Raw genomic sequence first — 14947 nt, 5'->3', positions numbered from 1 at the left:
GGATCAGAGTCACGGATCGGATCATTTTTCGGATCAGCAAAAAAAAAAAAAAAAGACAAGACAAATCTTGTTACACCCACCGGAGTTTTAGATTTCACAGTTATTTTCAACACAAAACGGAGCTTATATGCTTAAATACAGTATTTTTAAATCCGACAGGCTGTTTAGATGTAAAATTTTAAAAGCAGCAGCAAACCTGCTACAGTCTGTCGGATTTACAAATACTGTATTTAAGCATATAAGCTCCGTTTTGTGTTGAAAATAACTGAAGTCTAAAACTCCGGTAGGTGTAACAAGATGTCCGCTTGCCCCCTTCTCACTCTATCATTACTGTGCAGGAGTGTGGGGTGTAGCAAGATGGCAGCGATGAAACGTCAGTTCCTGAAGAGACAGCAGCCGCCGCCGGGTGTACAAAGATGGCCGCCGCTCCAGAGCTAGGCCTTTCCTATGGCCGAGGCAGCGGAGCACTCTGCGGATCGCGTGGTGTGCGGATCCATACAGGTTGACCTGTTCGGATCACGGATCGGTGACGATCCGTTGCACCCCTACATCTGACCAGAGCACCTTCTTCCACGTTTGCTGTGTCCCTAATATGGCTTCTCGCAAACTGCAAATGGGACTTCTTATGGCTTTCTTTCAACAATGGCTTTCTTCTTGCTACTCTTCCATAAAGGCCAGATTTGTGGAGTGCACAACTAATAGTTGTGCTATGGACAGATTCTCCCAACTGAGTTGTGGATCTCTGCAGCTCCTCCAGAGTTATCATGGGCCTCTCCACTGCTTCTCTGATTAATGCTCCCCTTGCCTGGTCTGTCAGTTTAGGTTGACGGCCATGTCTTGGTAGGTTTGCAGTTGTGCCATACTCTTTCCAATGCTGCAGCTGTCCCCCGTTGGCTCTTATGCCCCGTACACACGATCGGACTTTCCGACATCAAAAATGTGGATTTTTGTTCTAAGGTTGTTGGCTCAAACTTGTCTTGCATACACACGGTCACACACATGTTGGCCAACAATTACGAACATGGGAACGCGCTGATGTACAACACAAACGACGAGCCGAGAAAAGGGAAGTTCAATAGCCAGTGCGGCTCCTTCTGCTTGATTCCGAGCATGCATGAACTTTTGTGCATCGGACTTGTGTACACACGCTCGGACTTTCTGACAACAAAGTTTTGTTGGCGGAAAATTTGAGAACCTGCTAGCAAACATTTGTTGGCGGAAAGTCCGACAGCAAATGTTCGATGGAGCATACACACCGTTGGACTTTCCGACATAAAGCTCACATCCAACATTTCCATCAGAAAATCCAACCATGTGTACGCGGCATAAGACTTAGAAATGAACGATAAGATGACTGTTGATCGCTCACGTCTCAGTCTTCACTGAGTAGAGAGCGTTGACTGCCAGTCACTGGCTTTCTGCTCTGCCCTCTAGCGCTCACTAGAGTGCCAGGATGTGCAGGAGGCAGGATCGCCTGGCTCAGGCTTTCAGCGGTGCACTGAAAGACTGAGCCATCTTCCCTTCAAGTATCTGGGTGGATCTCTCTCTGGACCGGCTCTGTGATGTTATCCGACAGCGATCTTTAGCCCATTGTTGTCTGAATCTGGGTCACAGGAGTGTAGAAGTGCACTCACATACTGTACATGACTACAGTATGACCAAAAAAGCTTCAGCCATACTTCTCTTTTAAGGCCCAACTCCAGGAAAGTTAAACAATTCATCTTTGCAGCATAAGGAAATGTCACTTTTATATCATTTACTGGTAATTATCTGACTACACTCAAGTTAGGCATGTTGAAAAACAATAGGTGATTACTCATAAGATAATTTTTAAGTCAGATAATTTTGAGCCTCCTCTGTCAAATTATCAATGAGTTATGTTAGAATAAAAGGAATTTATGATCTGATCCTAGGTGTGAAGACACAAACATTAACAATGTGACCTGGCTCATTAGGAGCCAAACCTCCAGCTACCTCATTATATTTGTACAATCCCAGTGAGGCCACTATGAGTTGCTATAAATGACAATGCAATACACACTGATTGCAGAGTGAGTTGCCATGTCACAAGAACTAAAACTGCCACTAGACACTTCAAAGCCAGCAATGAACTAGAAGCTGTTTGGACTCCTATACAGTAGGATGGGAATGCATTAACTAGACAATATTTTTTTCAATTTGGTCAGGATTCAGCATTTGTCAAACAGCCAACACTTTATTTTTAATATTCCCTGAACAGATTATGTAGCACAGCCTTTCTTAATCTTGGTAGTGCACTTGGAAGTACAGTCGCTGTAAATCTGAGGGGGACATGCAAGGAAAATAAAAAACAGCATTTTTGCTTGTACATGATTGGATGATAAAATCAGCAGAGCTGCCCCTGATTTCAGATCTTCCCCTCAGATTTACAGCGACTGCACTTCCAAGTGCACTTGTAGTGCAGAGTGGATTTGCCTTTAGTAAATAAACCCCATGGTGTTATTAGCATCTTTGACATTCCCTACAGGACCAAAATTATTTTCAGTATCAATAATGAAATGAAACAAATTATAATGGTAGCAAAAAAAGAAACCAAGAAAGTGAAAATTTCAGTATTTTTCTCACATCATGAGCAGTGAAGAAATACCTGCTTACATTGATGGTCAGTGATGTCTCTTCCTTCCCTACTCTGATGGTCATAATCAAGGGTCCTCTCAAACTGGTCACTACTGAAATTGTTCCTTACACTGTTAGACGGTGGGGATTGGCCTTCTTAGATTGGTTGTCAGTTGAGAAAGATCCTCTTAGCCTGGTGGCCAGTTCATAACGGCCTTCTTAGATTGGCGGTTAGTTCATAAGGGCCTTTTTAGACTGGCGGTCAGTGGAGAAGTGCCTTCTTAGATTGGTGGCCAGTGGGAAGGATGCCCCCTTACAGATAACTAAAAAGATATTTGGTGTCAATGGTTACTTTTTAAAAGGGCTGAAACCGCTCAAGTACCCCCTAGTTTCTCCCTGATTGAGAAAGGCCTAATATAGCTTTTATAAACAAAAAGATGGTGTCAGGTTCAGTCTATAGTGGTCTCACCACCTCCAGCTGATCAGGATGGCCGCTACATCACTCTCACCTCCTGTCCTGAGGTCACATCTGGTTGCTGCATAACTGTCAAGACAGGAAGTGGAAGTGATGTAGCGGCCATTCCGATCAGCTGGAGGTGGTGAGGCTATAGACTGAACCTGACGCCAACTTTATGTTATGAGCTATTCTATTATGATTTTAAATGTGAGTAATTTTCTTTTAATAAAAAAGTTGTTAATTTGAGCTATTACACCATTGGAGGTGTTTCTCTTTTTCTTCTACATGTGTTTAATAACATGAGAGCTGGATAAAGGAGTTGGAGGTTGTGTTTGAACTCCTGAGGTGAAATCTTATCATCATATGCTATTGCCAGTCATGAGAATGAATAGCAATTGGGTCCGGTGAGTGATATTCTGAAGGGAGTGGGATCAGCTCTTTCACTTTGGCAGTGAATTTATGCTTTATTGTCTTCATTGAGAAGAGACGATGCAAAATTCTTTTGGCACTTCATGGACGTTTGTTTGAAGGTCTTTATTTTATTCATGTTATTAATTTTCTGTTTTTTCGTTTGTTATTGGGTTAACAGTGATGATCTTTCACCTTTGTGGGTCTCAATCAACTTTTACATCCCTAAAATTAGCCTAGATTTTTTTTCTTTAATACTATCAGTTTGTCAGTGGACTGATATGAATGGATCTATGTACTCTATGTAAGTGCTGGATAATATGTTGGAACTATATAAATTATAATCATTTCACATGTTTGCTTTAAAAACAAAGACTACCTACAATTGTTTATTCCATTTAGGGTAGTGTGCTGCATTCTGTGGGGATGTTATGTAGTCTGAGCAAGAGATCTCTGTCTGCTCTCCTCAAGTGGTCTGGTTCAGGCCTTCACTTATCTCTATGAGAAATAAAAAAAAGGGGATGCAAACAGTACTGTCATAGGGATACATGGACAGTAGTGGAAGGCCAGGTGGCATTGTTACTCAGCCTAGTGACAGGCGTGTTTACAGTACTGGATGCCATACTCTTTAGAACTCCAAAGCTACCCAAAGAAACTCCAAACCTTTAGATCACCAAAGTGGGAGTGTCTTCTAGATGAAGGTTAGAGAGCAGGAGCATTATCAGAATTAATATACAGGTATCCCCCTGCCATTGGAGGAAAACAAATCTGCTTCTCTTTGTATGCCATCTTACAGCAAATCAGCAATGACACAATAAACAAGTTTGGGTTCTGTACACCTTTTTTTCCCAGCGGTCTTTCACATGCAAGCTCATATAATAAATATTGTGAAGTAACATTCCCATGAATAGTCCTTCTTCACATCACAGAGCTTCTGTTTAGCATAGTCATGTAGAGTCCAATCCATGGTTTAAGAAAATGAACATAATCAGTCATTACAAAATATGGTGTGGTGCAAAGCCTAGAAAACAACACCGCACCCTAATGACAAACCAGCAAGGTGGGTAAGTCCCTGAATTGCTTGCAGTGGATTTATCAAATGCATTACAGTGCCTATAGAGTCCCACCAGATTGTTGCATTGGATGAACAGGAGTCTAATGTCCCCATGAATAAATAGGTGATGCTGTTTGGGGTGCAGCAAATCTTTACACAGAACAGCCACTGAAGGAAGCTATGGATGGAACAGTTCATGAAAACACCCAACAATGGAGCAGAATTCAGCATGTCCTGTCTTATTATACTTCCTCATAGGCACTTTATCTGGATCCTCAGAGTCATTCAGTGCTTTACGCCTCCACACTCTGCAACTGTCTCAACTGATCTATGTCATCGTGGCTTTTTGATTTCTTTTGTCCATTTATCTGTAGGGCTTTCTTGACTGATCTGTAAATAGAAATATGCTGTATTAGAATGTGTTAAAAACAAGACGTTATAAATGATCTATTTATCTATCAATTTTTTAATTTGAACGGCATACAGCATGCCTTACTATAGCTACTGGCAGTAACTGAAAAGTATTTCCCAATACAACCCGTTAGAATCACATTGTTCTATAAGACCCCAGAAACTGATTGTGGGACTAGGAAAGGGGTACTGACCCACAGGATGCACACCTAAGAGATTATTAATCATAAGTTATAAGTAAATAAAGAAAAATACAATGGGATAGGCATATCCAATCATTATCATTACCATCATTATTATTGCCTTTGTAGCAGTTGGTGGCCGTTATGACGATCATGCATCCATCGTTCCATTATCATCATCATCTCATCATTCTCCTTTCCTAAACTGCATAAACATCTTAACTACTTCCCTTCAGCTGTGTATGCTTAAAGTGGTTGTAAACCCTTACATATACACAATGAACTGACTGGCCTCAGATGATACACAGAGATGGAAAAAATACTTCTACATAAGTTGTACCTGTTTATCTGCAGCTCTTTCTTCTCTACATCCGTTCAAAGTGCTGGATTTTAAAGCTTATCTGAGGGTTCAGAAAAAGGGGGCGGAGAATTGAAATTACACTCTGCAGAGCTCAGTGAGGTAAGCTCTGTGAGCTGATTGGAGGGAAGGGACACCCCCCCTTCACACAGCACCCAGGAACAGAGCTGAGGCTGACAATCAGCTGGAGGTCCCTCCCCTGTTACCTTTTTTCTCTTGGTGTTAGAAAACTTGTCAGAAGTGATTCATGCTGATAGCAGAGGAAGGAAGCAGCAGAAAAAATGATACTTATTGCTCTTAATTGAGTACACACTATAGAGGGATGTGCTTTGTTCATATTTCATGTCTGAGGTTAACAACCACTTTAAGAATTTTCCTCTTAGGGCTCATTTGCATGGGTACAAAGAGCTGTACACCATGAAAATAAAAAGTACCCCTGCTGCACCAAAAACATGTCAATGTGTGTTCCTAATGTTCAGTGTTAACTGTGCTGTTGCTGCTGAGACTTGAAAAGTGTCCCACAAATAACACCGCAATGCAATGTAAATAATAAGTGACTCACACTGCAATCTCCTCCGCTTATTCTAATCAATAGAACTTATTAATTCAATAATCAAATGTCCATAGTGAATAAATCATATAATTGTAAAAAGTGCATAAAAATAAATGATCCAATGTCTTCTAATATACAATCCAACCAAAAGTCCATGTGAAACAGAACAAGCAATTATAGTGTCCAAGTGTCGTATGTCTTCACAATTTTCTGTGATGTTACCAACCACCATGTGATGTGCCCTCCATGTGATGTACTATAATGCAACCCACCTCAATATTATGACCCACTATCAATTTGGTCAAAATGGGCTTGTCCCTTTAAGGGGTAACAACTCCAATATGGCAGATGAGCTGGAGTTGGTCTTGGCAGCGTGATGGGAAGTTGAGAGCAGCACTTTGGACTGTTGGTAGGATTGTACATTAGAAGACATTTATACATTTATTTTTATGGACTTTCATTTACATTATTGAATTGTATTGTACTTGTACTGTCTGCCCTAATGTTGTAAAGCGCTGCGTAAACTGTCGGCGCTATATAAATCCTGTATAATAATAATAATAATAATAATATTATTTATTCACTATGGACATTTGACTGTTGATTTATTAAGTTCTATTGATTAGAATAAGCGAAGGGGATTGTAGCCCTGAGTCATTTATTATTTATATTAGGCTGTGGCTTTATGCTGATAACCACATACATGATCATTTACCTACCAGGGATAGATGTGTGCACCTGGATAAAGACAGTTTGGGACCAAGGCTGCCATGGACATTTACCCAAGCAAACGCTTGGATGTGTGGTTATCAGTGTACAGCTGCAGCATTCATTTGTACAGGCAGCTTTTAGATTTCTTCTTTGCTCTATTTCATACACCTCATTGATGATGGCCAACTAGCCTGAAAAAGCTATATGCAGTTTGGAATAAGTGGCTCTATAATATGTGTACTTGTACTGTACACTTGCAGTTCTGGATATGAAGTTGACCACAAAGGGGCATATAGGAATTATTTACATGGCCCTGCCCACTATCCGAAGTTTAAGACATTTCTATAAAAAAACAAACATGTTATACTTACCTGCTCTGTGCAATGCTATTGCACAGAGCAGCCCTGATCCTCCTCTTCTGGGGTCACTCAGTGGCGCTCCTGGCTCCTCCTCATGCGGGCTCGCTCCCAACCTGCCTTGTCTGCGTCTATTGACATAGGCAGGGTGGCTTAGCCCAACCCCCCACACGCTCGTCACAGAATTTGATCAATCTGTGCAGTGAGGCGGGACATAGCCGGGAGAGCCATGGCTCTCGTGCACATCGCTGGATCAGGATCAGGCTCAGGTAAGTATAAGAGTAGGCTGGGAAGACACATGCAACAGAGGAGTTTTTTTTTTACCTTAATGTATAGAATGCATTAAGGTAAAAAACCCTAAGCTTTTATAAACACTATAAAGTGTAAGTTCACCTTTACAGAAAAATCTGTAAGGTGAACTTACACAGGACCCCCTCCTCGCCCCCCCCCCACTCCCACTGACCAGTATGGCGGCGATCGCCCGTTCTGAACCCCAGTATAGCCTCCTCATGACTCCGACGCTTATAAATCTCTCTGAGCTTTCTCTCTTCTTCTTCCCTGCTGAGAGGGCAGGCTACGTGGGTTCTTATTGGTCGGCGCCACCCATGTTAGACCAATTAGAATGCTCCTAAATGTTCCTCCTGAAGGGTTACGCTTAGGAGATTAAGCTCCGGGGATTTCAAAGCCCCGGAGCCGTGAGGCGGCTATACCAGGGCTCAGAACAGGCGATTGCCGCAATGCAGTTCAGCGGGCTTGGGGGGGCTGACCTGCATGGTTAACCTTTTCTGTAAAGGTGAACTTACCCTTTAACAATAAACCCCTTATTTTTTGATCAGTAATGGAAGGGACGCTTTTCTGGTTTCTTGACCTCACCATAACATGTCTGGTTGTTCCAATGTGGTTCAGAAACATTATGGACCTCTGTTATACTTACTTCACTTCTTCAAATTTCTTGTCCCTATAGAAGTTACTCCTTTTAATCACATACAGTAAGACCAAGTCACAGAAGAAGGCCCCCTGAAAAAGTAATAGAACACATAATATACTTCCAGACATAACAAGAGTAGATGGAGGATAGAATAATCAAAAACCTGAAGTTACCACTCAGAAATCAATAACGGCACACCTATTAAGCAACTTCAAAGGGAACTTGTTGGTCCAATGAATTGCCATTAATTGAAACCTAACAAGTAGCTGACAACATAAGCTGTCAATGAGTAGTTTCGCTCTACACCTCTGTTTCCCCAGAGCCATTTGCATCCCTGCTAACTGTGCTATGTGCATACTGACATTCTCAAAGTCACTATTTGAATAATCCTCCCATTAGTGCCTCCTTCATAGCCACCAGATACTGCCCTGAGCTACTATCTTCTGGTGCTGTGGGAATTATTAGCCAACCTGGTAATGGGCGGTGGGGATCCTGTCTTTCAACTGTTCCTCCTGCATTCACAAAATGCAAAGCATTATGGAAGAATAGTATTATACGTTTTGTGAATAGCAAAGAATGCAAAAGGGGGCAGGTGAATGGTGCAAGTTTTCAGAAGACCAACAGCAGCTTTTACCCTATAAATTGCCAGGAGATAGCCACTCAGGGCAGTACCTGACAGCTATGAAGGACTTACCCCATCCAGGTCCCGGCTTCGGCAGCTTCCCCCTGCATCTCCTCCAGTGTCCTGGCCAATCGGGTCTTAGGACTCCTGGCCAATCAGGTCTTAGGATTCCCAGCCAATCGGGTCTCAGAACCCGGTTCCTGATTAGACAGGAGGAGAAGCAGGAAGACATTAGCAAATATTAATTCGCTAATGTCACACAAGTGGGTTTTGGGGGCAGTGCTCTGCGCCGCAAGCCCACCCTTTTTGAACCCAATTAGAGCCTCAGGCTCTAATTGAAATTCATTGAAATCCATGCGTCCTGCATCCTGCATGGAGATTAGGGGCCAGGCGCATGGATTATATAACTAATAAGTTTGGTGTTGTATCCCAAAAAAAAAGCTAATTTAGATCAGTCAGTAGGTGAGTCTGCAGAGGACAGAGCCAAAGATAAGGTGAGTTTTACAGCTGAAACAGTTTTTTTTTTTTTTTTATTTTGTACCCATACCGGAGAGGAACTTTTTTCTATTATTTTTGCCTAAGATGGAGTTTGGATTTGATCTCTGTAGACTAGGTGATAGCTATGGTGAGGAGATCACTGTCTATGGGCCTGAGAGGTCAAATGGCCTAGCAATGGCTGTCTCTGCCGCTACTCTGTATATAACTTTCTGTATATTGTAAAGTAGCATTTTCTTTTCCCTGACATTTGTTTTATTCCTTCTGTTATCTGTTGTTTAAAGGATAACCACACATTTATACTAAAGACGTCCATTCCATTACCATTGTATTCAAGAATAATAAATATAAATATGGACCTATGATAGAGACTTCTCCATTTCACACAGCCGTGGCCTGCCCTAAGTTGGACAAGTGATCAAGTCTAGGGGCCTCTGCAGTAATGTGCATCACATAGGGGTGACCATAGTAATGGCTGTAACTATTTTCCTGTACCAGAGAGGAGGTGGTCACAGCAATTACTCTGTATATCAGAGGACCCATTTAAATTATGTTTATTACAAATTCTCCTTAGATTTACCAATCTTTATAAGTATGTCTGATTTACCATAAATTGGGTGGAATATTTGGGATGACCCTCATACTACATACTATTGGTTGATCTAAAAGAAACTGTATAAGGATTGTATAATCAGATTGTAAAATGTGTTGTCAATTTAAAAAAAAATTGTCGGACTAAGAGACTGTGAGGTGTACGCCCAATCTGCTTGGATCCAATAAAAAACATCTCCAACTCATCCAATCACTGACTGTTTAATTAAACTTTGTTGAAAAGTTATGAATCTGCTGGATTTTGTGAGCCAAACACTTTTAGATTTCTACAGTTCTGCCTACATTTAGTAGATTGTACAGTTGTATTGTAGCCGGCTTTAGAGCTTATTTGAGACATTTCAGATCTGCTTACCGCACCCATTAGAGCCAGGCCTGAGCCTATATTGATGATTGTTGGGATGATATTGAACTTTCCAGCCTGTAAAAATAAACAGAAAATGCACATTTTTGGTGCACATTTTATATTGTGTTCTCCAAAACAGAGAAATGAATATATCTGGCTAATGATAAGCAGAAGTATGCATATAGAGAACTGACCATACCTGGTAAGATTGGGGGTCACCTAATTCAGGCCCAGACAGGTGTATGACTTGGTAAAATAAAAATAAAAACAGAGGCAATAGAGCTCTAGAATACATACAAATTTCCCAATGTTTTATCCCTTTAAAAATGCTGCAATTACAGAAAAATAACTTGATCTGTTTGTAGGCAGGTGCAGTCTATTTTCTCCACTGTAGATGGTGCTCATCTGCAGCGGCATTGCAGTTGGAGGGGAAGTCAAGAGGAACATGGTTCCTCTATGGTTTCCTGAGTCATTGGGAAAGCTATCTAATTGGATGCTGCTGCCCCATGTGACTCTGGCAGCCATCTTGGGTCAGGCAGAGCCTATTTAGGGCCCTGGCTCCCAGGCTTGTAGCGTTTTTTGGGATGTGTAGGGACAGGTCAACCATCTGGTAGGAACAGTGACTAGCAGTGGGTTCCAGAGCAGTAGGGAGAGCATAGGGACATGCCATCCTTTCTGGAGACCTTCACCATTTGAGCACAGACTGTCCAGGCCGCATTCCACCCCTCAAGACAGACTCTGTTGACACATCTGAGACCTGCTTTGCTTTACACTGCTGTTACATCCTGTAAGTGTTTCTGGTCGAGCACTTTCCCACTGGGCTTGTTGTGAGTTATTCGGGAAGTTGCACCTATGTATGAACAGGTGAATATCATTATATCTACTATTTAGAATATTGGTACCTTTCCATTCACCATGATGTCAAAACGAATGCCGTATGCTTTTATCAATGTTCTGTAGTCCGTCTCATTCACATCACGATAATACTTGGCATATCTTAAAGAAATATGTTATTAAAAACACATAATGGGCAGCCACCTAGAAGTCAGATTCTGCAAACATTTCTGATATGATAATGTAGCAATTTAAAGTTAGTATAGCAGGACTAAGGTCTAACAATAGTTGTAATTAAAGCACAGTTACAGTATCTCACAAAAGTTAGTACACCCCTCACATTTTTGTAACTATTTTATTATATCTTTTCAAAGACAACACTGAAGAAATGACACTTTGCTACCATGTAAAGTAGTGAGTGTACAGCTTGTATAACAGTGTAAATTTGCTATCCCCTCAAAATAACTCAACACACAGCCATTAATGTCTAAACTGCTGGCAACAAAAGCGAGTACACCCCTAAGTGAAAATGTCCAAATTGGGCCCAATTAGCCATTTTCCCTTCCCGGTGTCATGTGACTCGTTAGTGTTACAAGGTCTCAGGTGTGAATGGGGAGCAGGTGTGTTAAATTTGGTGTTATTGCTCTCACTCTCTCATACTGGTCACTGGAAGTTCAACATGGCACCTCATGGCAAAGAACTCTCTGAGGATCTGAAAAAAAGAATTGTTGCTCTACATAGAGATGGCCTAGGCTATAAGAAGATTGCCAAGACCCTGTGTCAGGGAACTCATACAGCAAGTGCTCGTTTCCATGCAGCAGCTGCCAAATTCCTCTAAAGCCAATGCGCATGTGCAGAGCCATAGACAGAGACGAATAAGGTTTGGAGCAGGCATGCGCAATGGCACATCCACACGAGTGAGTGCGCGTTAGCGTGCACACATGCACGCACACACGCATCCACGAATCCTGGCGCATGGCGCCCTATTTAAACAGAGAGTCTGCCAAGTGTCAGTGCTGGATTGTCTTCAGCTTGTCCCTGTGTTCCGAATTACTGCTTCTACCTGCTGACCTTGTTCCTGAAAACTCGGCTTCCTCTGACTACTCTCTTGGGTCTTCCCTGCCTGTTTATCTGCCTCTACTTATAATACTGACATTGGCTTGGACTTATGACCACGGCTCTGTCTTCTAATTGTGTATCCCGCTACCAGCCCGTTGCCAACCTCTGCCTGTTGCTGACTCTGCAGTTGATCCTGAATCTGTACTTACCAGCTCCCGCTGAACAAATCTGGTAACCAGCTTCCACGTTTTCCCAACAGGAGTTCCTGTATCTCCAAACTTCAACCTACTGCCGGCAGGCACCTGCACCCTTCCGTTGCCCCAGCAATCCCTGTCTCCACCACCAGGGGTGCTCAGACAGGAACCATGCAAGAGGCCACCCTCATCATCTGGAATAACATCACATCATCATAGAGTAATCGGCTGATGCGTTTCGTACCGGTTCCATAAGGCTCTGAGGAAGAGGAAAAATCCTTGAAATGCATCAGCCGATTACAAGATGAAACAATCAGCGCCACAAGTAAAAAATATTGTGATGTTTAAATAAGATAACCTAATAATAAACGTGTACACCTGCTAAACATTCCAAATGGTACACCACACTAATTTAAAAATAGATAGTAAATAAAGAAACTCATGGAACTCATGGAATCTTGAGCCAATATGGGAGGTGATTTGTTTTTTTGGATGTTAATGAGCTGTGTTACCATTAAGAAAAGAGCCATCTGGATTACCCACCATTGATTGGAAAGAGGAAGTGAGAGCAAAGAGCTTGTGGGGAGATCTGCATTTGAGTTTTGACTCATCTGGGAGGTGAGCGCGCATTTTTACTGGTGGTGGTGTGCACTCCTTTTGAGGATGAACAATTACTGTGGTGGATTTGTGTGGATACACTGATCACAAGAAGAGTTTTTCATGTTTTAATTTTTAATTTTTTAATTATATGGACTATTCATTTATATGTAGGATTTATTTATTTTATAGATTTGCGCTTTATATTTTTATATATTTTTACACATAGCGCTACATTTATTTATTTAGCATGATCAGCCGATTACTCCACCTTAATATCTCATGAGATATGGGTGCTGTTTTATGACCTTTTAGAGGAATGATGTGATGTTATGCCAGATACCAAATGTGAGTACTTCACTTACTGCTGCTTTTTAATAAAACTTTTTACCAAGGATAATGCATTAGGCCATGCGCCTTTCTCTTTCTTTCCTTGCTTTAGTACTTTGGACTCCCCCTAGTTGGCTAAGGCAGTGGGGTGTGCAGAATCCATCCATTAGTACCATAACGGAAGTACAACATTTTTAGGCCCTCTGCACAGCACAGGAGAGATTTTTCTGTTGATGTAGGTGTATGTGTGTCAGTGTCTATAATTATTTCCCTTATCCCTGTATGTTGTGTTCTTTAAGATGCAATACTCCCCGCTGTTACCACCAATTGTGGAAGAGAGTTCCGCATCCTTATATATAATAGATAGTCAAAACTACCAACCCGCGCTAATGGAAGCTGGTTAAACTAATATAGATTAAGGAGCAGCACGTTATAATAGTGATGAAACATGAAAAACAATAATTAATTGCAAACCGCGCTCCCTGTAAAGTGCAAGTGTGGATGACACACTCTAATGTAAACAAAGTGAATATGGTATAAATATATGGTGTCAATAGTGATGCTCATGAGTAAATATTACCTAAGTGAAAGAAGCCAATAATCAAACATCAAAAATTAGAAAATAAATAAAAATGAATATATACCAAAACAAGTGAAAGCAACAGTCCAAATTCAAAATGAGTTGAAAGAATTAAAAAATTATATTCAAAAAATGAAATTCAAAAAAAGTGTTCAAATAATGTTGAAATCGGACTCCTGGATGAATCCTCCTGGGGTTCAGCAAAGCATCAGACAACAGTAATCCACCACCAACACCGACCACACAGCCTACTCACCAGACTGTGGTGACTCCCATGACAGAAGTCAAAGAACTCTTCAAGAACAGCCAAGGAAGCTCCACGCGATCACGGCTTGGTTCAGGTGCTAGAACTCAGGTAAAGCTGTAACTGCTTAGATACATGCAAACGAACTCCCGGATAGAGATAGGTCATTGGAGAGCATTAGTGCCATGGGAAAAAGATGAATGAACTCCCATAGTGAAATATGCCAAAATTTATTGGTCAGGCTAAAAACAGACTAAAAAAGCTAAAAACCGCATCACCCACGTGTGGGTTCGAGCGGACAAACAAAATACGTTACGAACGGAAATGGCGTGTCACGTTCGGTGCGTCCGCCCAGTTTCATCAGTACGCGCTGACGTCATCAGGGATCGCACGAACTGGCACGCCACCTCCTTAAATACACACATCAATCAGAGGCTTCCAATCCGGTTACATCCCACCTTGCAGAGGGATTAACCAAAATTGAAAATTAACACTGCCATCTTGTGGCCAGCAAGTAGAATACGGTTATAAAGTTCCTAAGGTATCTAAACTGCCATCTTGTGGATAGATGCCAGATTGCGCAACTAAATAAATGAATAAATCAGAATGCATAAATAAATTAAATAAAATTAAATGAAATAAATAAAAGGAAATATGAAGGAAATATATAAATAAAAAGGGATGAAACCGGAATGGATTGTCCATTCACAACCAGTATAAACATAGGTCAATAATTGGACAAATAACAATTCAAGTCGATGTCGACATTGATACCTGCTGGAGTAAGTGTATTCAAACGATAAATCCATTCCGTTTCGTTTTTTGATATTCTCTGAACCATATTTGCTCCCCTCCAATCAGCATCCAGCTTGTCAATCCCAAAAAATCTAGCCAAGCTAGGATCCTGCTGGTGGTGGATTCTGAAATGGTTAGAGAGACTGTGTTTGGGAAAACCGTATTTAATATTTGTGAGGTGTTCATTGATATGGGTGCAGAGGTTTCTTTTAGTACGTCTGATATACTG

At 41.4% G+C, this 14947-nt stretch overlaps 1 protein-coding gene across 2 annotated transcripts in view; it reads right to left on the bottom strand.

Moving 5' to 3' along the window:
* Nucleotides 1–222: 222 nt before the first annotated feature.
* P2RX5 (purinergic receptor P2X 5) overlaps nt 223–14947 on the bottom strand; it is a 124785-nt gene continuing 110060 nt past the window's right edge. Inside the window, exons 9-12 of one of the 2 annotated variants that reach the window (XM_073616902.1) lie at nt 10988–11081; nt 10095–10160; nt 8020–8102; nt 223–4904 (exon numbers count right to left, since the gene is read on the bottom strand). In XM_073616902.1, coding sequence (XP_073473003.1) covers nt 4808–4904; nt 8020–8102; nt 10095–10160; nt 10988–11081 — 340 coding nt within the window. In that variant the 3' untranslated portion in view covers nt 223–4807. Of the gene's footprint in view, nt 4905–8015; nt 8103–10094; nt 10161–10987; nt 11082–14947 lie in introns of those variants that run through there. The other variant, XM_073616905.1, reaches the window with a different exon arrangement.

The sequence above is a fragment of the Aquarana catesbeiana genome, linkage group LG02, assembly GCF_042186555.1.
Source record: "Aquarana catesbeiana isolate 2022-GZ linkage group LG02, ASM4218655v1, whole genome shotgun sequence".
NCBI lineage: Eukaryota > Metazoa > Chordata > Amphibia > Anura > Ranidae > Aquarana > Aquarana catesbeiana.
This window is presented reverse-complemented; position numbering and strand designations above follow the sequence as displayed.